The sequence below is a fragment of the Oreochromis niloticus genome, linkage group LG4 (assembly GCF_001858045.2).
Source record: "Oreochromis niloticus isolate F11D_XX linkage group LG4, O_niloticus_UMD_NMBU, whole genome shotgun sequence".
NCBI classification, from domain to species: Eukaryota; Metazoa; Chordata; class Actinopteri; order Cichliformes; family Cichlidae; genus Oreochromis; species Oreochromis niloticus.
This window is the reverse complement of record NC_031969.2, coordinates 25,686,767-25,714,605: the sequence shown is the minus strand read 5'-3', so window position 1 is coordinate 25,714,605 and position 27,839 is coordinate 25,686,767. Positions and strand designations below refer to the sequence as shown.

Sequence of the window (27,839 nt, the reverse complement as noted above, 5' to 3'; positions counted from 1 at the left end):
AAAATGGCATTACCAAAATATCTAAAGTGTGAAGATTTAAATTTTATCTTGTTTGTCTCCAAAGTAATTAAAGTGTCAAATTACAACAACTTAGCAGCAGAAATAAACACGTTTACAGCCTTGTTAAAAACTGTATTTGTTCTGGATGATTTCCACTCTATTTGTGATGTTTATGCTTTTTCAAAGCATTTCCAATAGTATCTACCATGTAATATGCCTTGCTCAATGGTTCATGGAACTATTAGCAGTTTTGATAATTGGCTTGGTAAATTTAAATTCTATAGCTTTATCTATACTACATGCGCTACATGCAGGAGACAGATAGCATCAGGTCAGTATTCAGTCATTGCTATGAAGACTTTCTCTTTGGCATCCACAGACGGTGAATCCACGTTTGCATGAGTTTGACTCTGCCTGCCAAAGATTTCTTTGAGTAGGACACTTCCTCTTCAATGCTGACTTCAGTCAATTTGAAGACTTGAAGTTTGAGCACATTTTTAAATGAATTTCTGGAGTTTGAACTCTCACAAATGTCCCCTCAGAGTCCAAAAAGCTCTTAAACCAACTGATTTATCAGCAAATTTTAAAAAGCGTGAAACATTTTCAACATTGTCAGTCATTTTTGCATCAGTGACCGTAAAGGATTCCCGCCATTTTAGCTGCTAAACGCTGCACGATGTTCACCAGCAGCCTACTTTAATTTTAGAGCTCCGTCTCTGAAAACAGCAGCCTGTGGGGGCTGAAAATGAAAGTATCACCTTAGCATTTTATTTCTGAGAAACTTAGCTGTTTTGAATAGTCAAGCGTCACGACTCATATCCTGTTTTGTTTGTGCTGTATGTTTACATTAAATGTAGTGACGTCAGAGAGCACTTGGTGGTTAAAGAGAATTACCAAAAAAACATAAACAACAGACCAAAGTGATCAAAAAACATAATTTCTAAACAGCATCAATTTAGATGCATGCTCTCATCAGCCACTTTATTAGGGAACGCTTTGCTTGTACAGAGTTGGACTCCCTTCTTCCTTCAAAACTAACTTCATTCATCATGGTATAGATTCAGCAAGGTGCTGGAAACATTCCTCGAACACTTCAGGCCATATTGACATGATGACATCACACATTTGCTGTGGATTGGTTGGCTCCACATCCATAATGTCAAATTTCTATTCCACCATATTCTAAAGGTGCTCTATTGGATCGGGATCTGGTGACTGTTAGTCCATCGAACTTATTGTCATTTTCAAGAAATCCATTTGCAATGATTTGAACTTTGTAAGTAAGTAAAAGTTTACTTTTATAGTGCTTTCACAGACAAAAGTCACAAAACACTGTTCAAGAATTAAAACATTGTAGGCTCAGTTTCCTACCTGGTGTGATCCTCTGCTGCTGTAATCTTCTGCTTCAAGGTTACATATGTTGAGTGTTCAGAGAATGCATACCTCAGTTGCACTCTCAACCTTAGTTGTAATAAGTTACTGTTGCCTTCCTATCAGCTTTAAGTAGTCTGACTTTGCTTCTCTGACCTCTGGCATCAACAAGGAATTTGGAGAACTGCTGTTCACTGGATATTTTCTCAGTTTCAAACTATTCTCTGTAAACGTTAGAGATGGTCGTGTGAGAAAATCTTGTACTTTAACCTATAAGATTATTAGACCGGCCCGCCCGGCACCAACAACCATGCAACAGTCTCTTAAGTCACCTTTCTTCCCCATTCTGAAGCTTGGTTTGTACTTCAGCAGATTGTCTTGACCGTATCTGCGTGCATTGAGTCGCTGCCATGTAACAGGCTGATTAAATATTTGAGCATTTGAACAGTTGTCTCTAAGAACTACAGTGAAGTTTTGCTGCTACCTACTGGATGTCAGGAGGGATTTTCAGTCTCAACAGCACAAAGAAGTGCAATGACCTATTGCACTACATTTAAGGTTTCTTTAATTTTGAAACACAGCATTCAAGCTCAAGACGACCACAGTGTTTACATGTACACGTTGCATATATATATCTATATCTATATATATGCATATATAAAAAGGTTACATCTACAGTGATTTTTTTTTCCTCCACAAAAATTTTAATGAAAAATTTAAATCTATTTACCATATTCACATTCATGAAGTAACACACGGTGCTTCTACAAATCTAAACTAAAAACAAACTAGCAAACCCAATAGAAAAAAAAGTTGTTTAAAAATGTAGACATTAAAGAAATTAAAATGTCAATTTCACAATTTTTTCTTCATTTTGTAATAGTTTATAACCAGTATAATAGCATTGCATTACAAAACAACAAAGAGTATGACTATCCAAAGGAGAAAAACTGCATCAGTGTAATAACATTTACCAGAATATAGGTGGTTCGAACCAGTCAGGCTCATTTTCTCAACAGACTTTAAGTAAAGAGATAAAAAAAACAAAAAACAGTAAGGGTTGTGCTTAACTTGTTGGCACAGTCTCAACATCACCTCTTGTACTGGTCACAAAGCACATCTAAAAAGCGAGCTGAGGAAGCAGAAGTACAAACATCTCACTGCACGTTGCAAAGTTTGTCATGCTTCAACAGGAAACGTAGCAAAGAATTTTCAGATTGTACAGAGAGCACAGTTGTTGCAATCCCTTCACAGCATCCACTCACCCGTTACCGTTTTTGATTATAAATGCTAAAACACATTTGAGAAACACTGCACTGCCAATGCATGAAGCTTCTCCTGAAATTTCTGTTGAGATATGCATATTATCTTTTTATATACACATTTGGATTAAGAGGGTTAGTCACTGGGAGGAGGAAGCGGTTTCATTTTGCAGGGAAGGGCATCATCGGATGTGGATGTGTGTGGACAAGTCCCAGTTTTGCTAAGGGAGCACATGGTTTTATTTAACAGGAACATGGCTAATGCATACTATGCTGAAATGTGTAAGGGGGAAGAAAATAAAAAGGAATATAAAAAGAAATTTCACACACTCCCCTGCTTCACCATCTCTCTCTCTCTCTCTATATATATATATATATAGATTGTTAAAAGTGTCTGCCTTTTTACTGCTTCCAGTAGTATATAAAAGAAAAATTCATCATCTCACTGAGGAAAGTGCTGTTGCTTCCCTACAACGCAGTTCATCTTTGTCCAATCCATTCATGAGCCACAATCACAGCTTCACACAGTCCTGGCTGTGTAACAGGGGCTCAACACACCGTCTAAAAACAACAACAAAAAACCCCCCAAAACAAAACACACACACACACCACAGGAAATAACAGGATCTCGAGAAGAAGAAGAAAATAAAGTTCTCTTTCGAAAGACTATAAGACGTGCAATACTGCAGGAAAGCGGTTTCCAGAAATCAGGTTTAAGACAAAAATGCAACAGCATGCCAATGCCAGAGAAATCCAAGTGTGTGGTGCATGTGTCACATGTACACATTAAAAATAACAATACCTTGTACTTTTAAGCCAGTAAGCAGAAAGCAGTGCTGAGGAACTTCCTGTATGTTATGCTTTAGATGAGACAAAAAATGAATTTTAAAAAAAGGTTTGTATGAATGTGCAAGGTATACCTCTCTGAGTATGGTACAGTACTTTACAAATCAAAACAACCAGTAGTAATCAATGTTAGTCTATGAGCACTTCCAGAGTCCTTGACACAGCAATGCTTGTTAAATGTGACTGGTACGTGTCATGGTGCATTCATAAAAGACAAAAAAAAAAAGAAGAAAAATTCAAAGTCAGCCCTGGCACCATCATGTTGGAGTTAATTTCCCAGCACCAATGATGATTCGCGCAGTAGTAAACGTAAGCCGAGGAGATGTAGACAAGTTCCTGCACTCACAGCTCATGAGATGAGATTTGATGGATGTCCCGAAGCTCTGCTTCAACCAGCCAGCGAAAGCACATTTGGTTTCATATTTTAAGTCAAGTCAGGCAGCAAGAAGCAAGAGACTGAGAGAAAAATTATCTATGAAAAGACAAAAAAAAAAAAGACTGATGAGTGGCTTTCTGAGTGACTTCAGTGGCATCAGTGCTGCAGACCAGATGAGCCTGTCGGGGTCTATTGCGCTGGAGTGTTGTTGGGATCCGGTCGACTGTTGGCGAGGTACTTTGCCCGCATGCTGGAGGTGTACTGTGAAGGAAAAAAGTAAAGGAAAAAGAAAAAGACAATTCACATCATAGTTTCACTTTTTTCCAGGTAGCACACTCATCAAAAATACTTGAAACCACATTCTGTGTAGGATTGGAAAGGCAGATTTTTACCCTTACAAAAAAAAATAAAAATAAAAATAAAAGGTAAGCAGCAACAGAAGAACGAACAGACATACAAAATACATACATGTACAAAAAGCAAAGCAGAATTCATTCAACAGATCAGAGAAATACATACAAGTTACATTTCATACAAGTTACTCCAGAGGGCTGAAATCTAAAGGGATAGTCAATGACTCAAACACAGAAAGTCACAGAAACAGCTACAGAGTACACAGACATCAGACTAGAAAGAGCTGGACGTAATTTAGGATCATTTTGACACTTTTGTCCTGCCAGACTTCGTGCTCGCTTGCAGGGCCAAACATTCATATAGATTTAGGATGCAGCCATGCGTTCTTTGAATACAGGTGATGCAAACACAAAGGCTGCATTTCACACTCCTGTCGAAACACTTGGTTGGCACTTTGTGGTCAGATTTTGAGATCAACCCTCAGAGCCATCCAGACAGCCTGTTGATATGAAAGCCAAGTATTTGCAACAATATGGGCTGAAACATCAACACTTACCATGCACATTTAAGTAAAATATTCAACATTAGAAGAGCTGTAACCGTAGGCTGTATGCTAAAGAGGGACAAAGCCACTGCGCCGTTACCCATCAGTTATTTAAGTCCTGCTATAAAGCTTAGCTGAGCATTTTCACTGTTTTTTTTTTTTTAAACTAGATGTGATAAAATGGACAGATGTGACTGTGTACCTGACAGACACCACACCTTACACCCCCATGCAGCAGTGATTTATTAATTAATAGGTAGCCACACCCTGAAACATGCAATGCTGTATTCTTTCTTTTTGCTATAATGGTGATCATATTTTACACAACATAAGACTTAAAAAAAGTGTCTGAGATAATGAACTCATCAGGTTATGAGTCACAGATCAAAAAGGGAAGAGGTCAGTTTTACTGAGGTCGTCTATACTACTGGACTCCGACATTTGCTCTAGACTCCAGACTTTGTTTGGGTAGAGCAACCGCCCCCTTCTGGCTATTAGAAAGAATGCAGGGTTTAAACACTTGTGCACTGGGCTCACTTTTAAGACTTTAAAGCCATCTCCAGGTTTTATACGCAATCTATGGCTGTAATTATCTGTCCATCCATTCTCTTCCACTTATCAAATCCAGGGTGCTGGTGGGGATGGAGCCTATCCCAGATACAATAGGGCCAATTAACCTAACCCCACTAACTGCATGTCTTTAGACTGTAGGAGGAGTCCAGAGGAGAGAACTCACACACTCACACACACACACACACACACACACACACATAAAGGCCCTAGTCAGATGGCAGGATTCAAACCCAGGACCTTCTTGCTGTTAGGGAACAGTGTCAATCACCATGGCGATAATAATTTAGGTTAAATTTGCAATTTCATTGTTTGTTTGTTTTTTGCAAAAATGATTATAATTCTAAAAATAAGTTATGAAATGTAATTTAATCGTTCCAGTTTTACTGAACAGTTTAATATCTTCTAGGCTGGGGAAAGATATTAAGGCTGAACTGTCTGCAAACATTGTCAGCACCCTGCATTTTTCTTACTAGCTTGTCTCAATATTTCAAGTCCAGAAACAAAATAAAAAATAAATAAAAATTTAAAAAAAAAAAAATCAGTATTTTCAGATTTTTTCCCCACGATGCATTTCTTGTCAGTGCAAGAATTCAGGCAATGCTGGGGTCAGTTCAGAACCTTCAGTACTTTCTCATCCACATTGTCATAAATACTTACAGAGACTAACAAGCACAGGTGTTAACTATTCTTTTATATACTCAGTAACCACTGTAGTGATAATGGTGGTGCTTGAGAATGTAATGAAATGATGGATGGATTTGTTTCTATCATCAAATGTAGTGTCAGTGAGGAAAATGTTAGAAAATAGAAAGACACTAAAGGTCATACCAAAGTCAGTACCTTTAAGTGATATGTCCCTGCTTTACAAGGCCAGTAAACAATCCTGAAAGACTTTACAATGTCTACTTGTAACTCCCATGAGATCACCCTCAAAGCCAAGAATCAGGACAAAGCACATCCACATTATCACTGAAATGGTTTAATGGACTTTTAATTTAATGTTGACTGTTATTGACTCATAGGTCATGGTGTGCCTTAAGGCAGAGCTTCCTCCCAATATATCAGAGTTGCAGGGCGTAAATGGACATGCAGCCTGGGGCCACAGGAAACAAACATCAGGTGAGACACCAGGTAGGACATTTAGCAAGAGTCGGGAGAGAGGGGGAGTGAGGGTGAGGGGTCCATTAGATCTGGTGGGTCCTAAATATAGGGTGAGTAGAGCTGGGAGCTGGGAGTTTGGGAAGTGGTACAGGGGAGGAACAGGCCAGCAGGGGGAGGAAGCGGGCATGTTTAGTACCTGTTAGCATAGCAGATGAGGTTACCAAAACGATCTTGAACTCTCCGAAGGCTTTAACTGCCAGCAGTGACCGCTGTTACTGTCCGCAGCAGTCAAATACAACTGTATGGATCCGCAGAAGCAAAAACAAAAACGACAAGAAGAGAGTATATAGAGAAGATACACAAAGCAGTGTCGAGGTCCAGACAGACACACAGACACGGGGGAGAGCAGGAAATCTGGTGATGTTCAGGCCAGGTATAGGCAGAAGGGAAAGGACGAGGTTGCCTCGTGATACAAACCAACACCATTTTAATAACTCTTCACTTAGAATGAAAACAAGAATTCCTGCACATGGTCCATCTAACGGCGGCATCAAAACAGATGCACAGGGATTTATAGCATTGCGTTATGCCATTTGTTTACATGAAGTTTACTCAATGAACTTCTGATCACCAATAAAAGGAACGCGTTATGGACAGTATGCAGGATTTTTCTCCTCTCTGTAACTTTTCAAGTGACACACAGAAAACACTGGTGACAGCATGGCACTTCCATTAGCTATGGTAGCTTTTCTTTTAAGGGTTGTGAAGAAACTATACCCAGGCCATACTCCGGACAGGTTTGACACTTCGAGGCAGAGAAACATTCATGCACACATCCACATCTGTGGGAAATTTAAAGTTCCCTATTAAGTCACCTTTTGGATTTTTAAATTGTGGGAGAAAGCTGGAGCTTCAAGAAGGAGAAGGCAAGAGTTCTGTCGCCCCTTCTTTTAACAAGATCAAGTACAGCACAGCACTGCTAAAGCTGGGAGAGACTGATTAAGACTTAGAAGGGTGGATCCTCAAAAAAAAAAAAACCCCAATCAAAACAAAACAAAAAAGTTCCCACAGACTCATCTCTATAAGGCTAATTTCCATGGCTTATACTAACAAATGAGCTTTTCTTTTTGGCACGGCAACTTTCACAGCATAAAGTTTCCAAAAATCTTTTAAGGAAGTCAGGAACTAAATCTGGCGGGTTCTGGTGAATTTACTGGGGTTTTCCACGACTAACATGGAAACCACAGCTTCTTCAACCATTCACAAAACAAAGAAGTGACAGCACCCATAAGATATGGGTACTTTTTCTTATAACAAGAAATTTGAATAGGTTCTCTGTTCAAATACATTAAAAGAAAAATTTGTGTAAACAACCTAAGGGCATGGTCTGAAGAGAGAGGAAGCTGTGGTTAACAGAGGCAGGGGGTGATAACAAGAAAGGAAGGCGAGTTAAGCAGAGTAAGCGAACATACTCTTGATAGTTTCATGGTGCCGATGCTGTTAAGCAAAGATAAACATCCATCAAACAGTCAGTGCATCATGTGCAGTGGAGACAGATGCTCTGAAGTTCTCTGTCTCTCCTACCACCTTTTTATGTCGGCTTACCATTCATTAATTAAACTCCAAGGAAGCATCAAAGTCAGACGGTAGTATATAGACACCACTGGTCTAGTTAGCTTCATTCAACATGTCTCTTAAAATAAAGTAAACAGTTTCTAGTTTAGTTCTTCAGTGTTTTCCTCTGGTGTAAAGGTGCAGACTGAATATTTTTATGAGGTGCTTTAACAGGGAAAACAACACTTACCGAAGGTGGAGGAGACTCTCGTCCTATCAGTGGTGTGTTTTCACAGCGAGAATTAGGGAAGTTGGCATTCTGAGCCCTGAAGGGGAAAAACACGATTGGATCAAACTCAGTGACCACACAACTACAGTGTCAGTACTCACAAACAGATTTCTAGATTTGAAACCATACACTATGAGCATAGCGATAAAAATCAGCATTCCCTCCTCAAGTTTCCCAAAATGTGTGCATTATTCAGGAGGCAGACGGCTTTGATTTTCACAGGCATCACAGCTGGAGAACACCAGCTGCATCTGCTGCACATAACATGACTTGCTATAGGAGTAGAGCTCCGTCTGGGGACAGATAAATTTGCTCCTGAATACACAAGGAATCTAATGTCAGCCTCACTGTGCATAATCTGGGCTGTCTTGTAAAAATATATCATCCACCCCTCCTGCCTTTAATGTGGTTTTCCCTTTAAATTTCACCAGTAATGTCTTACATGTACTCTGTGACGGGTGCGTTGCTGACGGTGTGGGCTGCAGCAGGGATGGAGGTCTCGCTACCATAGCTGCTACCACAGCTGTACAGGCTCGGCATGTGAACCCGGTACAAATTATCATGGTTCTGCCTCCCTCCATGGCTCAGAGACTCGTCCTCACTGTCCTCCTCGCTCCTGCAAAACACCACACAACAATATAAAAACCACCACCAGGGGGACCCCGTGTCCCATCTCACTGATAACAAAAGAACATAAAGACGCCACGTGGTCACGTTTTTCATTAGTCTGAGTCACATTCTGATTCAATTTCATCTCTGCTTCGGGAGGAGACAATAAGATAAGGTCTCTGCTTTTTGAAGCAAAGAAGATGACTCAATTAATTGGTCCTGCTCCTTCAAAGAGCCCTACTTTTGCATGTGATTTTTAACAGACCAAGAAAAAAACATTACTTCTGCAAGAATAATCGGATTCTATTTGCTTCTTTTCAAACATCGAAGCTCAGTAGTGTATAAGATAACATTATTGGACTAACATGGTCTGTCAAAACAGAGCAACAATAACGCTGGCAACATGGAGCCTGTCTCCCTCTAGTGTTCCCACAGGCTGATTTCATGCATTTTTAATCCATGACATCATGGAATCTCATTCAGAGCACTTCACAATACAATCACTTGAATCTACACGGTCAGGAAAACTGTGCTAATAACTTACTGACAACACTAATGCACTGGAAATGCTAAACTTTGAGACTAAAAGTACATCTTGATAATGACCTGCCATTTCAAGCTGTTAAGTAATTCGCTGCATTATTACAGCAATAAAATAAAACAAGCTTGGCAGGGAAACTGAGAAAAACAGACTGGAAGCATGTAATCCCTTGCTTTATAACAGGAAGCTCTAGCTGAGATCAAACTGATGAACATGCCCCCCCAATGGCAAGATAATTATATGGAGCAGCTGAGCTGAGGCTGAGAAACCACATTCCTGTTAGCAAACCATATCTGCTTTTATTAAGAAAGAAATCAGAATGATTTCACCCCTCCTGCAAAAAAACAAAAACAGACATGTAGTGAGATAGCACATTTGATGAGGTTTATCAGGAAGTAATCTATTTAAGGATGCAGCTAGAGCCCCCTGGACCTGTCCCAGCAGTAAACAAAAACCCGTCTTTGAAGCACAGACAAACATAAGTCTTACAGAAAAACAATCATGTTTCTCTAATTTCTTTCTCTCCAGTTGTTTTGCTTCATCCCCACACATGTAAAAACAAGTGGCTACAAAAGCATGCAACAAATTCATGATTAATTAATTAATGGGCTTTTCCTCTTGAATTATTTCTCACTGTATATAAAGTCCTCAATATAAACCTAGCTTAAAAGCTTTCGCACCACTTTACAAGATGTTTCTGAGGAGGACTGTCCAAACTGTATGAGGTCAATGAAAGTCGTACCGCTTGCCTCTCCAGGTGTGTGGCACACTGCACACAATGGAGGTGAACATGAGAGCAGTGACAAAGGAGAAGAGCACGAGGTAGATGAGACCCTCAAGTCCATCATAACAAAGTCCTGTCATGGCCTGGACGTAGTCCTGTAACAAGCACAGGTGTTAATTTTATTTTTTGGAAGATTTAAACAGGTTCAAACAGTTTTTTGTTTATTTATTTTTTTGACAAACATAAGGGAAAAAAGGCAAAATAGAAGGGAAGAAGTTAAAAAGGGGTCTTTAACATGCATCTGCTTTGACTTCTTGTTTAAACTAGGTCAAACAAAAGAGATCACAGTTGGCAAACTAGAGGGGAGCAGAGTAGGTTTTCCTTGCCTCAAAAGGAACACTTTTCATCATGACTGAAAACTTTTGACTATATGCACTGCAGGAAAAAAAAAATATTTGTACTCTGCTAAAGTTTCTCTCTTCACATAAAATAATTGTGTCTTGCTAGCCAAGGAACTCTTTGAGAGAGAAGGCAGAGCAAATAGCACCAAGAAAAGTGCTTCACTTGCACATGTGCACTTGGAATTTGGAAGCCACTGAGGGACAATCTTCCAAAGCACAGACATAGCCAAGTACTTGTCATTCAGCCAGCTTCATAAATGGTACACAGCCAGCATCAGTTGGACAAGAACTTGCATACAGGAAAGGAAACATTATTTATGATGGCAGGTGTAGTCAACTGCACAGGCATAAAAGACGGGCTGCTTTATACAACTAAGCTGCACTACAAGGATGTCAGAACACATCAAGTCCGCCGGCCCTTTTTCAATCAGACAACGAGCAAGCCCACAGTTAACAGTGTCTCAGTTTGTAAGTCTTCTACTCACCATGTGCAGGCTGCGACAGTCCACCAATGCAGTGAGCTGATGTAGGTTGATCTCTGTGGTGTTCAGTATCCCCTGGATCTCTTCCAAGCGTCCCTGTAAATTAGCGATGGGAAACTCAAAATGTGCACTGTTGAAAAATGGCTCAATGGCTTGAAACCACAAAAAAAGAAAAAGTGGAACAAAGTAAAAATCAGAGCAATTCTCATTGTTTACCTGAAAACACACTACACAGCAAGTTTCCCCATCATGTCTGTTAATAGTTTAAACACTTGACAATGAAGAATGAGATAATGTGATTATTCAATGCACATTTATCAGGGATTTGTCTTGCTTCACTATACAGCAGCACAAAGGAGCCAGAGCTGAAAAAGCAGATTATAATGTATGATACATTTTAATGGACAGTTCCCTTTTTCCCTCTAGTTCTTTTTTTAAGGTCTGGCAGAAAATGTTTGATTGCCAGATAAAAAAAACAGTGTTTCCGCCACCTCAGCAAATTTCACTGTGTGGATACGTGAAGTGAAATATGCCTCCCTCTGTTCCCTATGTCAGCTCTCGTTTATGCCTCTGTCAACACAGAGTAAGGACCATCCTTGGACAATAGCATAGTGTTGTATTGACAAGGGCCAGTGAAAGCCTAATGCACATAATGCAGGTCCCAGGTGGGCTGTCAGCAGGCCTTTATGTGGACAGGTGCACTTCACTTCTCTGCAGGCCGGTCAGGTCCCATTCACTTGTATGTTGTGTCATCACAAACCGTTAGAGATACCATGTAATGTGGGACTACAAGTAAAGGGTATTTTACTGGGGTGGGAAACATACCTTGGTTTGTTTATACTCTCTGGTGGCAGATCGAAGCAGTTCAAACACATCATCCTGCATTTCCACTAATGCTTTGTGGCTCCCGGAAAGCCTCTGAAACGAAAAAAAAAGAATGAATATTGTAGCAGTCCAGCATATTTCAAAAGTATTTCCATTTTTTAAATCAGTGCCAGAGGCTTTGAGAAGCTGTCTCCTTTTGTAGTCAAGCTGATGTCTTGTGAAATCACGCTGAGTTTATAGAGCTTCAAGGCTTATATAATGTATATATAGCGCTTCGTTCTCTATACACAAGGACTAACAATAGATGCCTAGCTTTAGCTGCACTCAAAACTTCTAATTTATTCATGGAGCTCGAGAAATGAAATGTAGGGACTCCATTAAAGAAAACCGCAGTTTCACAGTGAGTGTGACATTTTACTTCTGTACAACATCTCTCATGCCCAACACCCTTTGAAGCAGCCCCACAGTATAGTCATGGACGTACAGGAAGTGCTGCTCTGCATCAGCTTTCCTGCTGGCATAATGAAATGTATTGTACTACTGCATGGAAAAAATTGCTTTGAGGCAGTGGGAGTGGCCCATGGTGCCTACTTGCATTCCTCCTAATAACAAGGTCATACATCATGCAGAAAATATGTCTGTTGAGATTTTACCATTATGAGCCTTAAATGGTTTGTTTTAACATGCACAAAGACGGATCTAATAACACATGTAACAAACCTGCTGGAAGGGATTGCTCTGCTCCAAACTGCAACTAAGGTAGTACTGAAGGGTTTCTGCAAGAAAAAACAGAACACATATGAACATGTTGGCAGAGCCACAAGAAGTTATATGTAGGGCTGCGGCTAGTCTTTATGACGACATAACTTGAAAGCGGTTTTAACTCCCAATGTGTGAACTTTTAAGCTTCCTCAGGATGTTTGTTCTACTCAACCAACAGCACAACTGCAAAGAGGTTAACAACATTTATTGGCTTATCATATGGCAAATGTGGCAGCTTTTTCAGCTGCTCCCTTAAGGCCAGATGCCCTTCCTGACGCAACTCTCCCAGGGATATGCGTTTGAACCAGGAATCTTTCATGTGCACTTGTTCAGTTTTCTCATGTATGAAAACAGACATGTTTATTTATTTATTTATTTAATTATTAATATTAATCATGTTATTCTTTTTATCCTAATTGCATTACTGTTACATTCATTATTCTTCTTTGTCTTTTATACAATGAATATCTAGCTTGCAAAGTAATTAATTACAGGCAGGTTAGCTTCACTATTTGATAAACACTTTTTTATAAAAACAGATATACATGACAACACATTCCACTTAACCCAAAATGCACTAAAAATTAGAGCAAAATATATTTACAAACAACCTGCACATAACCTACAAAAGGAAATCCTTGCTTTCATAGGTTGAGACAAATGAAGACGCTTAAAAAAAACCCTACCATCAAATAGATTTGTAGCTGATTAATCTTCTATTTAAATTAAAAGATACCGCTAGCAACTAAAAAACTGCTATATCACTGTCATATTTTGTAACATGGTCCAAATGTCTTGCACATCACAATAAGCTGACCTTAAAGGGGACCTAGTAAGCTAATGTCAAGGACCATATATTATTCTTGTAGTCTAGTAATATAGCTCTGCATGATTCACAGTTCAAAAACAAATGTGCATTTATGCAATACTGGGCCTTGGTGCGTTATCTCACTTCATCCATTGTGTGAAAATAGTTATTAAAGCTCCCACCCCTTTAAAGGTTTTTTGTGTTTAGCTTTCTTGCAGATCTGTAAAACTTCTGTGCTCACAACTTGTGCCGACTCCTTGCAGTGACCATGTTAAGGATATCCCTCCCCTTTGACGTCAAGCCAAAAATAGACAAGTGCTAGAAACAGCACAATTAGAGCAGCATGAAGCCTGAGCTTTTGACTCATGAGTTTATTTGTGCAAATTTGACCTTTGGTCTATAAAACATAGCCATGTTTGAGAATCTAATTTTTCCATTGGGAAACGTATAACAACAACAACAACAAAAAAATTACTAACATAAAAAGTCAACTTACTACTAGTACAAGTCAGAGTCCAGGAACATTAAGTACACAGAGGTATTCAGCTGCTAACTTTGTGTGTCGGCCTTTTAGTACTAGCCAGGCAATGCAGCAGGTTTCTGAATGTTTATTGTGAACCTCAGAGTTCAACAAACAAATTTTATTTATGCAATTTCAATTTGCAACAATAGCCTCAAGGCTTTACATAGCCTAAAGATCCTACAATGTTAAATACTAAAAGAAAAAAAAAAAAAAGAAAAAAAAAAGAAAAAGGGCTCAATCTCACTAAAAAGCTGTGTAAAGGTGGGCATTAAATTCTCTGCATGGTTATCAGTACAAGCAACCACTTTCAAAACATGAGATACTGTCAAAAAGTACTGATTATAACTACTGCAGGACAAGACGGCTACAGCTTTTTTCTATATTTCTCATTCTTGCATCATTGTGCTTCGTCTTCACAGAGTCACTGGTTCAGACCTTAAGATTCTAGGCCAAAATATACTATGTTACTGTCTAGTTTTGAGTCATTGAATGCTGCCCTGTAAGACACTGATGGCTACTATAACTATGAACAAGCTAATCATGAGCTTTGAGGTTAAATGGAAATGTGTTTTTCTCCTAACACAGAAACACTTGAACAATCAGCACTACACAGCCAAAGAGAGGCTTAGGATTAAGCCTTTACTGCAAACAGCTTCAGGAAAACAACAGTGTGGTTATAACACCTCTAGAGTCATTGTTAAATTACAACATGACCATACTTGCAACCTGCTTGCAGTACACGATGAGCCAAAGAAGACTAATTCATTTTTCAGACTTTCACTTGCTGTTACCAGCCACTTCAGTTAGGTTAATAATCACAGAACTGAGAAGGAGTGGATGAGAAATGCTTTTGCGTGAGAGCATGACTCAGAAGCGGTGGAATACAGAAGTGTCCACGGATAGAGGCAGTAGGAACACCATCACCACCACCAACCTGACACATGGTGTTAGTGACGTCCAAACTCACTGCTGTGTCAGGAGCCTTTTCCCACACAGCTGAGCATGAGAAGCGAATTTCCGGCATTTAAAAGTACATATCAGCAAGCTTCTGTTGGTCCAGCTCTCACAACTACACCCACACATTTATATCAGGAGGAGCAGATTTCCTGAAGTCCTTGGATGAACTATGGATGCCTCATCATGGGGTTGGGATCAGTTTTTGTGTCACTTGGTATCAGAACACATACTTAAATGATGACTCAGTTATGGCTTTCATGATCAAATAAATGTAACGGACAGGAAGTGGGTTTATATAATTCTCATAGTATTATGCCATTTCCCCGTGAAGCACAAGAAGAAGAATTAGTTCTGCTCATAACTCAGTGAGGAACCCTCAAAATAAAGGACAACAAACAAGTATTGTTCGGTATTATGATTAGACTGATACGCCAGTGAGCCATGCCATCAAGATATCTTTGGCATCCAGTCACTGCACTAGGTTAGATATTTAGCAGTCAGAACAAATGAATGAGCTGCACTGTGAGTATTTCCAAACACGGGGATGTGTTGAAAACCAGATGTCATATAGACTAAATAAGCAAATGTTCACAAGGAACCAACTTCCTCCAAACACAGAGGGATCAAACGCACAAATGCAGCTGTTTTGAGCATCTATGGAGTTCAAGCCTGCTCAGAGTTGCAGCTCATCTTTGTCACTGTTGCCACCATTTGTATTGAAAACAAACCATCATAATAATAGAGAAAAACCGGCTGCAGCAGAACAAACTGCATCTTAAATTTCTCTCTGATAAAATGCCTAACAACCACACAATGGGGAGAAAGCACACGCATGAAAACTAACATTGAGTGTTGTTGAAATGATGCTACCACAACCACTGAGGGGAGAAAAGCAATAAATCCAGTGCTGTAATAACACTTTCTGCTATCCAGAGATTTGTCTAGTCCAATTTCATGAAGGCAAAAGCTGTAAGGGAGAAAAAGACAAACACAAGAACCGAGTCTGGACTTACAGCAGTTTTTTCCCCCCACTTTGTGTTAATACTGTAATAGCAATATACTTACTGCCTCATCACAGTAATAATAAGTGAGTTCCTTTTTTCTGCTAAATAGTTAGCATGTGTTTAAGGGAAAAAAGCAAAACTGAAAACCCCCACACTGCATAAATTAGCCCTAGGGTAAAATAGAGCATTAAAGCTGCAGCATAATACAGTTCAGTGCATACAGTGAGCCAGTGCTCATTGTTCAGATTAACCATACAACGGAGCAGTTAAAGCTAATGTCCTGGTTTCTGCCCAAAGCATGGCAATCTCCATGTTTGAGAGATTAGAAGAAGATATATTTTGTTAAGCTGATGTCAAATAAGGGATTTTAAGCAGAAATAGGAGCACCAAAATCCTTGGTGGCGTTTATAACATGTGATTATGGGTCTTATTTCTAAGACACAATATCTTTTTTCCCCCTTCCAAGGACTGAAGGAGGATGCAGGAAATACACTGCGTCCCGGATACTGTGCTCCTTGGTTCTTATCTTCCTCATGCAAATCCAAGGCACTATTTTCCCTCTTACATGTGTCCCATCATGAGACATATAGGTCAATTACTAAAATCAGACAGTTTGAGAGCCGTCTGTAGTGGTTTTTAAAAAGCAGCCCATTGCCCTTCTGCCCCCACTGTAGATGTGGTAGTAGTACTTGGAGGGGTTTTATGGTCTATGGAGAAGAGCAAGGCTGACCCTTTAGAACAATGAGATGTCAGTGCAGCACAACAGAGCATTCAGATCCTGTTCTCTGCCCTTTCAAAATTCAGTTATTTTGAAGAACTTACTGAATCTTTACCACATAATGATCTTTATAAGAGGAGCTCATACCTTTATTGATGACTTGATACTGCTTTGTCACTTCAGTGACATACGTATCAGGAGATGCACAAAAGTCACTGGTGGTCTAGAAAAACAACACAAATTAGACAAATTAGACTCAGTTGGTGACATCTGCATTCAAATGCAGTCAAACGTCGTCACATGCATGATTGCAAATGAATCATCATCTTTGATGAACTGATTGCAGCTTTAAAAACAAAAACAAAAAACAAAACAAAAAACAAACAAACAGGAAAAAAAAACACTTCATGTCGCTGGCTCTCTCAGTCTCTGCTGAGAGCAATCAAACAAAATTAATTAAATAAATAAATAAAAATGAGCACATTTAGGTGTGAACAGCTTGATTCATCTGCAGGGGAGGAAATCCTCCACAGGGATATTTAATTTGCATAAATAAAGATTAATGTTCATCAACATTTTTCAACCTCCTGGAAAATCCATTTAAAATGCCTGTTTAAATTATGTAACACAAAACAATATAAACAAAATATATGGATTTATTTTTTAACCTCAGTGAAGCAGCCAGTTTTACCACTTTCTGCTTCTGGGAGCATAAATTGCAATATTACCCCCATAGTGCATAATAACCAGTTATTTTGCCTTTTAATCACAAATCTTAATCAATACCATTCGTCTTAAAGATTTCTGTAATAAGTACCTAGAAAAATAAAACACCTGTACATTGTTGCACAATCCCCATTAACAAATGCATATCAAACATGACACTTATGAAATACACTTATTATAACTTAGTAAAAGCAGTTTCAGTCAAAATAAAAAGGTCCTGTGTAGCATAGTCCTTCTCATAGGTATTGCTATTTTCATGACTATTTAGTGTATTACTCCTTATATCTTGACTCATGTACTACTAGTTAAGTGAAATAAAACTCTGCTCCGCAGCCACAGGCTGCCCACAAAAACGGTTTTCCCAACAGGATCATGCAGTGATGCAGAAACTTACAGCAGAGACAGCAAACTCCAGCCCCAGGGAGACCCAGCTGATTACCAGAGCCACTACACCAAATAGGCACACCCTGGGGAGAGAAAGGAAGTGAGAAGTATATTTAACCAGCAGCAACTTTCATGTGCAAAAACAACTTAATCTTCTGCAGAAAGAAATATATTTAAGATAGAAAATTTGACAATTTATTCAACACAAAGATCTGCAGATCAGTCTTAAAGAATAGTATCAGCTGTAAAGGCAGAAGGATAGAAGAGGAAGGCAAAGGAAATCACCAACATACATACATGGATAGATTACATAAGCAACTAAAATCAGATGCAGCTAAATTCTTGAAATCATGTTGAACAATATTGAGTGATCCAAAAAAACAAATCTTGACCAATTGGCTATTGGCTGAAGGCTGCAAGAACACAGGATATCCAATATCAAGAAGTGATACTGAGAGTCCGTGTTATCATGTGCAAAGATAGTACATAACAAAATAAACGCAAACCTGTCAAGCCAAAAATGTCACTTGTGTCAACAGTACTGATCAGTAAAATACTGATCTGATCATGATGTGATGCTCCTGTGAAATTAGTTTTAAAAGGGCTGAAATTTCAAACAAACTTTTTTGTATGAACTGAACAGTAATGAAGAAGTGGTTTCGTGTATGGTAACTGCCACTCAGCCAAATCCTTCCCCAGGTCACAAGAGTTTCCCCTTGCATCTTGTGAGACTCACGCTATGAGTGTTCCTTTGGAGTTGCGAATGAGGCCAAACAGCACCAGAAGGCAGATGAGGACATCGAACAGAAGCAGGGTTATGTAGCCCAGCCACCTGTGAAGACACATGTCATTAACAAGTGGTCAAAGCAGCACAACTAATCATCTCTCAGTAAAGAAGCAGTTCTCTTAACATCAGTCACAATGATTTCAGCTTATCCTATGTATTATAGGTATGCCTCCTGAAAGGTTTGTTACACTTGAACATTGAAACCTAAAAAAATAAAAAAATAAGAACCTGAAAATAACTGAGGTTAAGTCATACTGGTCTTGGGGCAACTTGTAAGTGACATGTCATAAGTAACCCAGAGGGCAACCCTGGTGTGCGAGAATTAAAGTTACCAGCGAATAATCATATTCATTTACTGAAAAGGATGCCAAAGGAGGGTTAGGGGCCAGATGAAGAGCGAATTAGAAAAGCCCTCTGATGACCCCCAAAATAAATATCAAGGGACCAGTTCACCATGCATCTGGTGGCTGGGCAGAGCAGCCCAAAGTAGCTATAGGGGTCAACTCGCCTGTGGGTTCGAAGACTTAAGGACTGGATGGTAGTCAGGTGCAGAAGCCCTAGCGGTTCCACCTCTGGCTTTCAAAAACTGGCTTGTGGTACCACTGAATGTCACTTTTCTGGTGGAGAAGGAGTCTGAGGTGATGCGTGGGATAATTGCATTAGATATCCTGAGCTTGACTTAATGGACAGCTAGGGCTCCGAAACCAGTTTCCTGGAGTGGGGGGTGAACTTCCATCAGGTCCACTCAGGAGTTGCTCTAGGTGAGTGGCGGTGGGCAGGAGTGGGTATATTTGTAATCCCCTGGTTCAGTACCTCCCTGCATGTTCAGGTGAAAGAGTGAGTCCTCCATACTGGGGAACTTTAATGCTAACATGGGAAATGACAGTGCGACCTGGTTGGATTTGAAGGGTTTGCCCAATGTGAACTTGTGTGGTGTTCTGTTTTTAGACTTCTGTGCCAACTACAGTTAGTGCACAATGAACACCATCTACAAGCATAAGTGTTTTTATAAATGCACGTAATGCCACGACAACCTAGGTCACAATTTGATCATCAAATGATCAGATGCAGCCGTATGACTTGGACACTTGGGTGTAGAAAGGAGCTGAGCTGTGGTGCTGGCACAGACAGAGTTGAAGGGAGCTGTTGGGCTGAAGGAAGAGTCCTGTTGGCCTTGGTTATCCTGCTTGACTCCAGAGACAGCTAAGAGATATTGGTAGCTCAAGCAAAGTGCAGCTCTGGCAGTAGCTGAAGCAATAACTCATGTCCAAGGAGTTCAATGAGACCATGGAACAACTCATAGGAGGAAGTGGTGCTCTACTTATACTAAATGCAATGAGGATTGGGGAGGATCTCCTTAATACCGCTGACATGCCTTCCATAGTAGAAGCAGAGTCCAGGGGTGACTCATCTCTCACAGGAGAGGAGGTCACTGTAGTTAAACATCTTCTGGGTGGCTAGGTGAATGAGGTTTGCCCTGTATTTCTTAAAACTCTGGATATTATGCGGCTGTCCACAGCAGCTTTCCATAATGTTTTCTGCAATACTGATTAGAGGTCTGCAGCAGTGCCTGTGGATTGGCTGACTGAGGAGGTGGCTTCTACTTGCATATACAAAAGGGTGGCTTGGCTCTCCCTTAGAGATAAGGCGAGTAGCTTGGTCATTTGGGTGTGACTCAGAGTACAGCCACTACTCCTCCACAAATGAAGTGGTTAGGGCATTTGACTAAGCCACAGGCCAGACCCAAGATTGGAAACCGTGTCTACCTGTTTAAGCTGAAAGATGTGGCCGGGAAGAACGAGGCTAATAAGCCTTTTTAGGCTGCTGTCCCTGCAACTTGCATAAGATAAGATAAGATACTAAAAGAGCACAATTTAAACAAAAATATATGCTTGTAGCTAGGTGGTAGCATTCCTTTACTTCCCTGTGACTATTAAATCACATCTTTTGAATGCATGTAAGAGCAAGTATTATGGGAAAGGGTTTATTGTTAACGGACTGTGAACCTATTCTTCAAGGATATAATTGGTATATTTAACTGACACCACAATTCCAGGGTATTTATTCCTCTCACACTGGTCCTTTAGGGGTGCTGCAGATATCAGCATAACTGATCCACATATAGTAAAGGTAATGAGTCTCTGTAACCTTATTTGACAGAAATCAATACATTCAGCTGGTTTTTCTGACCATGTGATAAACAAAGATATATTTTATGCATGAGAAAATTAAACACTGCTTTAATTTTCTAGCAGAGAAATGTAGTCCAGGCTTGCAATTTTTAAGCAGGTCAGCTACCTCATTATGGGCTGAATAAGTTAAAGAAATTCCTGCTTGCTTGTGCCTACCATTGCATCCTGCTATCTTGAATCACTTAGACATTTTAATACAGAAATACATCCAACACAGCACCACTGCCTAACTAGGAAAAGAATAACTAAATCTCAATGAAATATAAATGTTGTAATAAGCACCAGTAAAACAGTTCATTTTTTTTCTGCATCTCATGCTACATCTATTTTAATAAAATAGATGTAGCATGAGATAATTAGTCTGCTGTTATACCACTGCAAAAAGTGGTGCTTTGGCTCCACTGTCCCAGTCTTACCTGTACCAGTCAAAAAGCTCAATCTTGCCAGCAAACTCATCCAGGGAGATGTTGGAGTTTTCCCAGAAGGGAATCTCCACCATCTGTCTGACCAGCTCATCCAGCTGGCCCTGCAGCTTTTGGATGATGGACAGGTAGTCTGCATGCTGTGCATACTGCCCCTCAAGCTGTTGCAGATTGTCATCAACTGTCTGGTTCAGTGAGGAAGTACTGTCATAGACCTAGAGCCAAAACAGGGCCAAACAAGGTCATGATAGAGTTCAGAGAAGAAAAGTGGGGCTCACTATACAGCTCTAATGAAACTGGGGTTGCTTGTGGCAGCAAAGCGATTAATTATTAAACCTCTTGGTATAATTTGTACACTTTGTCTTACCAACTTCTGCACTCCAGTGATCGTGCGGTTAGCATGGCGGAGAGAATACGTCATTCGATTCACTCCATCACAAGTCTCGCCGTTCCCATAGAAACCGACGGCAATGCCAGCGCTGAAGGGAGACAAAAGGAAGGGAGGGGAGACAGGGTGGTGAGGAGGAGGGATTAGCTAAAAAAGACACAGAGAGGAGACAGAGAAGAGAGCAAGCCAGAGGGACAGCTAGCCAGGGAGAGAGGCGTGTGAACTCTACATTAACCCTGTCGGTTCAGACCCCAGTCAACAGGCTCCTTTGAGCTTCTGCAGAAAGACTCCATACAGAACCATGGAAACACAGAGGAATGGACCAGCTATGCCCCAAGCCCCACACTATGACTGACAAAGGCTGTACTGAGGCAGGAGATCTGCTCCCATTAGCACAGGCAGGCCTCAAGTTGCAGAAAAACAGCTCTCTCTAATGCATGAGCAACAGTTTCCAAAGGTACATCGATGGCAAAAAATGGCTTCACACTTATTAAAATCCTAATATCATTGGGAGAATACAGAATGAACTATATTTACAATAAAACTGTTTGGTATATTCTCATATTTCAGTGATAAAATATCAACTCCAATTCTGCACAATAATAAAGATTTAGCTCTGACATCAGTTCCTGCATTGCAGCTGTTGACATTTTGGAAGCACTTATCCTATGACATTCATCCTATAAACAGATTGTATCAGATGAAATGATTATGAATGAACCACTGTGGGTTAAAAGTGTTCAGCCAACAGCACTCAGTAGATCAGAAGGTTTTCCCTTTTCCTGGAGTGCTGCTAATCTCTTCCTCTCACACTCTGCAGTGTGATAAAGGTAAATAGGAGCAGCTTCACAGTACAAAACAAACTAAACTCCCTGGTGAGATGTGACCCTGTGGAAACTCTATACTATTCATAAAAAGAAAAAAAAAGTGAGAAGATAATCCTTTTATTTTTAAGTGATGCAGTTTCTTGTGCAATGATACTGCGATGCTGAGCGTGGACCCACTGTCAAAGAACAAAAGCAAAGCAAAACAGAAATGCCACATCTCTCCAACTTTTTTCCCCCCCTGCTCAGCATTTATGCGTGGGTACAAGCGTGCACACAGATACGGTGATTGTAATGCAGTTCTTGTACTCATCAGGTCCCCAAGCTCTTTGTGCTACTCTGAATCAAATGTGATGGCTCTCTTGCGGCCCATCAACAGGAGGAGGAAAACAGGAAACAAATTCAGTTTCCAAGGACAAAAACTGTGTCCAGATGGTACAATTCTCACACTATGCACTTACAAAAATAATAATGTAAAACCTTAAACTAAAGCCTAAAAGTACATAATGCTCATATACTGTACATCCTCCTCTTCACAAATTCCTGTCACACTGCTTATTCCCATCAGTACAGTTGTGGTGGCGACAATCCAACATACATAGGAATGCAACAGTTTTCAAATTATTCTGTATACAATGGTATCTGGAGGCTTTCAGTGTGGGTGTGAGTGATGTACTGCCTTAGATGGTTCAGGAAGACATTAGCAACAATACAGAAACTGCTGAATAAAACTAGGTGACTTGTAGCAACAAAAGCGAAACAGCTGTTAGTACTGCAAAGTAGGCAGGCCAGTAATTACACTTTCCTCAACTCCGTGACGAGCAATTGATGGGACTATCAACTGGAGGAAAGGATATTGCTGATTGACATTAGATCACGTTGTAAATACATCAGAGAGTTACCTATGCAGCCAGACCCTGACATTTCCACTAATTAACAACCATCAGATACAAAGTCTGGGCTTTATTTCGATGTGGTTATTTTCCAACATCGTAAGCACTTTCATCCAATTTTGCAAACTTAATATGATAATACAACCGAAAACCAATAAACTATAAAACTGCACAAATTTAGATATTTATTGAATTCATCGCTATGAACTATGTCACAAAGTATTGCTTGTTTCAGCACGGCTCAAACCACTCTGAATCTGTAGCAGCTGACCACATTATTTGCATATTCAGCTAATAATGGCTTTAGATTGGTGTACTGCCCTTTACCAATGCTTCAAAGGCTTTATCTCTTGCTATGCAAATGCAAAGCAGCCGGTACCAAAAAGACAAATCTTAATGCCGAGTGCAGTACTTCCATTACAGAAGTTTGCTTGGAGCAAATCATAACACTTCATATTGTTAATCATACTCCAAAACAAAATCAAATCATAAACCATGTGTTATCTGAAAAAGCGATCATTGATTGAATTATTTCATTTTATCACTGGGCTCCATGTAGCTCCTTATAACAATGTGCTCAACCAAAATTGGTTTACAAAACACTATTAAATAAGAACAAGAGTAGCACCATGAGTTACAAGCACTAAATAAACAGTCACACTTGCCATGTTTTCCAAGCTTTAGAAACAAAGAAGGAAATTCATAAACACCAAAATGATCAAACATCCATTTCATTATGTCATCATCAGTAAACCAAAACATTTCTGGATTTTTTTTGGAGTCATTTTAGTAGATGCATCTATTGCCATCTATTCTGTGTTTGGGGATCTGACATCATGGACTGAACCATTGCCAGTGTTTAACTGTCAGTATTGTTCAAGAGTAATATGTTATCACCAACACTGTTTATCACCACTGCAGGCCCATGTTAATACTCACCTACAGACAAGCGTTGCAATAATGACACACCAAGCTGTGCAGCAACAGTCGGCGTTGGGCTGCTCCTCGTTTTTGTTCCGCCGGCAGCACAGCCAAATGGAATAGAAGAGCAGGAAGAGGAGGTCCAGAGCCAGACAGGCAAGCGCCACACCTCCCAGCAACAGGATTGACTGGTAGAAAGAAGAATGGAGTTATGGAAAACTTCATAGCTGTTACTGGTTTTTCCTCAACAACAACAACAGCAGCAACTGGGATAGAATGCTTTTAAAGTCTCCCACAATGGAAATGCACACAACTTCAAGTATGTTGCTATCTTATCTGAGTGCTGTATTACACCCATTCTAAACAGTGGTGTGTGCTTCAATGTTAAACAGAAACATGAAGATAAAGTAGTCTGTTGACTGATTTGCAAACTGAAAGACTGAACTGAGAACTTGATCTCAGAGACAACTGCAAAGAACAGCAAAAACCACAAGAATGTATAATGATGTACAGTGTGATAGTCAAACCTCTCTCCACTAACTGTAGCTCTTCGTATGTAGGTCAGACAGAGGGCCTATGTGTTCACTGTATGCTCCTGAGGATTCATTGCTAGGGCAGATTTCCATCCACTTTTGTTTTTGTGAAAAACCCAGTGTTGTTCTACTCGTTCAGTTTTCCCAACAAAGCATTGCAGTGAATGACACGCCCTAGTGACCTGTGCAAAGCAGCGAGTGAACACAGCCAGTACTTGACTACTCCCCATGTTCCCAGTGATATACACAAACAATGCCATGCCTCATCCATGCTGCTCTGCATACTTCAACCGGGAGGAAAGACTGTGATCATAATGAGGATTAATTTTGGTGCATCACTTCTTTACCATCTGGGCAAGATGTAAGAATGACATATTCAAAAGTTGCATCACCTAGACGCAGCCTGAGCCCCATTAATGTCTCAGCCATCTGGATGAGTCAAGAATGTCCCTGAAGCTTGAGAGGGAGCATTGCACTGGCAATAATTAGCAGCCTGTAATTAAAGTCAGTCAATAATTATGGTTTGTAAGCTGTCCCAATGATAACACCTTTTATGTGCAGCACTTGTCATGATAAAACTAAGAAAAGGAACATATAGCAGATAACAGCTGGATTACCCTTTTAATAGTCTGTTACTATCCCTGTTGCTTTTGAAGAGATATTTTTCACACTGAACTTCCTGAACAGCTGTTATCCAGTAGGGGTGTAACATTTCTCAAACTGGGTCCAAAGGAATTTTTTTTTCTCAAGTTGTGGCATGAAGTGAAATATGGTTTTTGAGAGCTGTTATTCTTTTGTTATATCCATTAACTCCTACCAGGATAGCTGTTGTGAAAAGCTGTGAACTTTATACTCCTTAAAATGCTCACTTGCTCTAAACTAAAATCTATTCTCACCATTAAAATCAATGTTTAACTAAAGGAATCTGATAGTAGGTAACATGTTAGTTCGAACAGGGAAATAATCAGAAATGAAAGTGTAAACATCCTTTTAACTGCATAAGATCTGGCCAATGACCGTGAATTGCAGACGCATGTCTGGAACATGCCTTCCTCGTTTCGGAGGAATCATGATTCACTTCTTGATTTTCTGAATCACCCTTCCATGGTAAAAGGGAAACGGGGTTAGATCTTGATGCATCTCTTAAAGTTAACTCATGTCTGTAGATTTTTCCACTTGTTTTCAAAATGCTCCTCTACATTAGTCTGCCTGCTCTTAGTAATCACTGACCCAGAGCTTTATTAAAAACCACAAAAGTACTGAGGATTTGGTAATGACGCACTTTCTAACACCAACAGCATAAACAACATACATAAAAAGAGGAATTTAAGACTGTCGTCATAATTATAATTATTATCAAACCTTTTTGCAGATCTCTCTTTATTAAAACCTAAATAAAAACAATTACTTATCAGACTAACTGTACAGTTTTCACACAATTAAGGACTGCAAAGTGTTACCTGCATCTAACACCATGGCTTTCACAGATGATAAATATCATCTTTGTTGAAAATAAATTCAAAAAGAAAGCAATGCACTGTTCATGGCAATTCAAATGTATTTATTGATTAAAGGATAATAGAACTAATGGGTCTAGAGAAGGGAATAACCACCCAGAGCTGGGTACCTATAATTATCATAACAATTTGCAGAGACTCTCCAAAACTCTCACTTTATGTGACCTAAATTTAGAAGATTCTATTTAATATTAAACATATGAACAAACGCCCTGCTTTCCCTTCCCCCCAGAGTCTAAACTGCTCATTAGTCAGTGCAGAATCCTCCTTAACCCCTGCCCTCAGTTTAACCACCCCAATGTGAGTCTGTTGGAATAAATATATTTTTTCCTTTGGGTACTCCAGAGTCTTAATGCCCCCCATGTGGTGTAACAAATACTGACCATGATAAGATTACAGGGAAAATAAGACATAAGGAAGTGGTTGCTTAGGTCAGCTTATGTGGCCTGGATTACACTATACATTGCCAGCTGGTTAGTGTCTGGAAAGCTACACACACAGATGGTGTCAGGGATCAAAAGGTGGAGAGAACGATCAGCTGCCACCAATACAACTAATAATATTAAATGACAACCTTACAGGAAAGAAAAACAAAAAAGAAAAAAAAACAAAACACAGACTGTGGCCCAGCATGCCCAAACATGCTAAAATTGCGAAATGGAGGATTGGGATTTTATCAAACTGATACCGAAACAAGCACTTGATAATATCACAGCCCCAAGTGCGAGTCTAGGAACTTGCAGGGTTTTATTTTACCTGTTGATACGTCCAGTCTTCTGGTCTGAAGTCACTGCTCGTTTGCTCGAACCTTAAGTTGAAATGTGGAAGTCTGTGCAGCAGGTTCACCCACCATGGTGGAGTGTAGCTAACCACCGCTGCCATGGGGAGCAAATGTCAATGGGATCCACGGACAGCGGACAGGAGAGAGGGGATGCTTTAAAGTGTAAACACGCAGGGGAATCCACCTCATACAGTCAATCTGTAGCCGGGATGGATGACAAAAACACATGCAGTAATGTTTAAGTGTTTTCTTCACTCTGACAATCATAAACATTACATTCATTTATTTTTCACCTACGTATAAATCCGAAATGCTTTCATTACATATTAATACGAGCTCGGGTAAAACAACAGCTCGCTAACTTCACAAACATTGATGCAGCTAGCACTCAGCTAACCTTAACTACTCGATGTAAACCTCAGTCATGCTAGTTACTTTCTGTCAACTTAACTATCTCTGTCGTTGTGCGACAGTTGGGACTTTGCTCTAATGTTAGCTGTAATCTCTCAAGCACAGAAATCCATTTAAAATCACATAAAATTTTCGTCTTTTAGAAGCTACTTATACCCGTAAAGTAGGTTAGCCAGCGTTAAGTCTGCTAACGTTAGCCGGTTTAGCTGCTAGTTAGTTGAGTCCGCTGAGAGTCGGGGAGGAATCAGAAGAAGCAGTCTCTTTTGTTTCACTTGGCATTCTGCTCTGCGGTTTGTTGCATCCTGCCTTGCTCATTTGGTAGTTCCTCATTTCATCTCTCGCAGTCTTATTCCACCGCAACGACTCAAACTACCGAGCGAGACCTCCAACCAGTTATCGTTCGTGCGAGAGGCTGGAGCCAACCCAACTCGGCGAC

At 39.9% G+C, this 27,839-nt stretch overlaps 1 protein-coding gene across 2 annotated transcripts; it reads right to left on the bottom strand.

Annotated features, from left to right (window-relative positions):
- Positions 1–1,919: 1,919 nt before the first annotated feature.
- ttyh3a (tweety family member 3a) lies at positions 1,920–27,700 on the bottom strand. 2 transcript variants are annotated; one of them, XM_003442175.5, is made up of 15 exons: positions 27,560–27,700; positions 26,968–27,190; positions 24,180–24,349; positions 21,503–21,614; positions 21,130–21,350; positions 18,471–18,566; positions 17,745–17,817; positions 16,772–16,847; positions 12,573–12,628; positions 11,853–11,945; positions 11,031–11,123; positions 10,163–10,299; positions 8,713–8,886; positions 8,232–8,307; positions 1,920–4,116 (listed from the first exon to the last, which is right to left on the bottom strand). In XM_003442175.5, exons 2-15 carry the CDS (start codon positions 27,091–27,093, stop codon positions 4,045–4,047), a joined length of 1,575 nt encoding a protein of 524 aa, XP_003442223.1. In that variant the 5' UTR covers positions 27,094–27,190; positions 27,560–27,700; the 3' UTR covers positions 1,920–4,044. The 2 variants fall into 2 exon arrangements, with proteins under 2 accessions (XP_003442223.1, XP_025762149.1); XM_025906364.1 differs by lacking the exon at positions 1,920–4,116 and adding an exon at positions 5,883–6,725.
- Positions 27,701–27,839: the final 139 nt, after the last annotated feature.

Bases quoted from the DNA above. Each gene is read 5' to 3' on its own strand.
- ttyh3a (XM_025906364.1), bottom strand. From the start codon at position 27,093: ATGGCAGCGGTGGTTAGCTACACTCCACCATGGTGGGTGAACCTGCTG. The intron at 21,351-21,502 runs GTAAGACAAAGT...TTTTGGCTCTAG, and splicing joins TCACTGGAGTGCAGAAGTTG to GTCTATGACAGTACTTCCTC. The intron at 8,308-8,712 runs GTAAGACATTAC...TTTCCCCTTCAG, and splicing joins GCACCCGTCACAGAGTACAT to GGCTCAGAATGCCAACTTCC.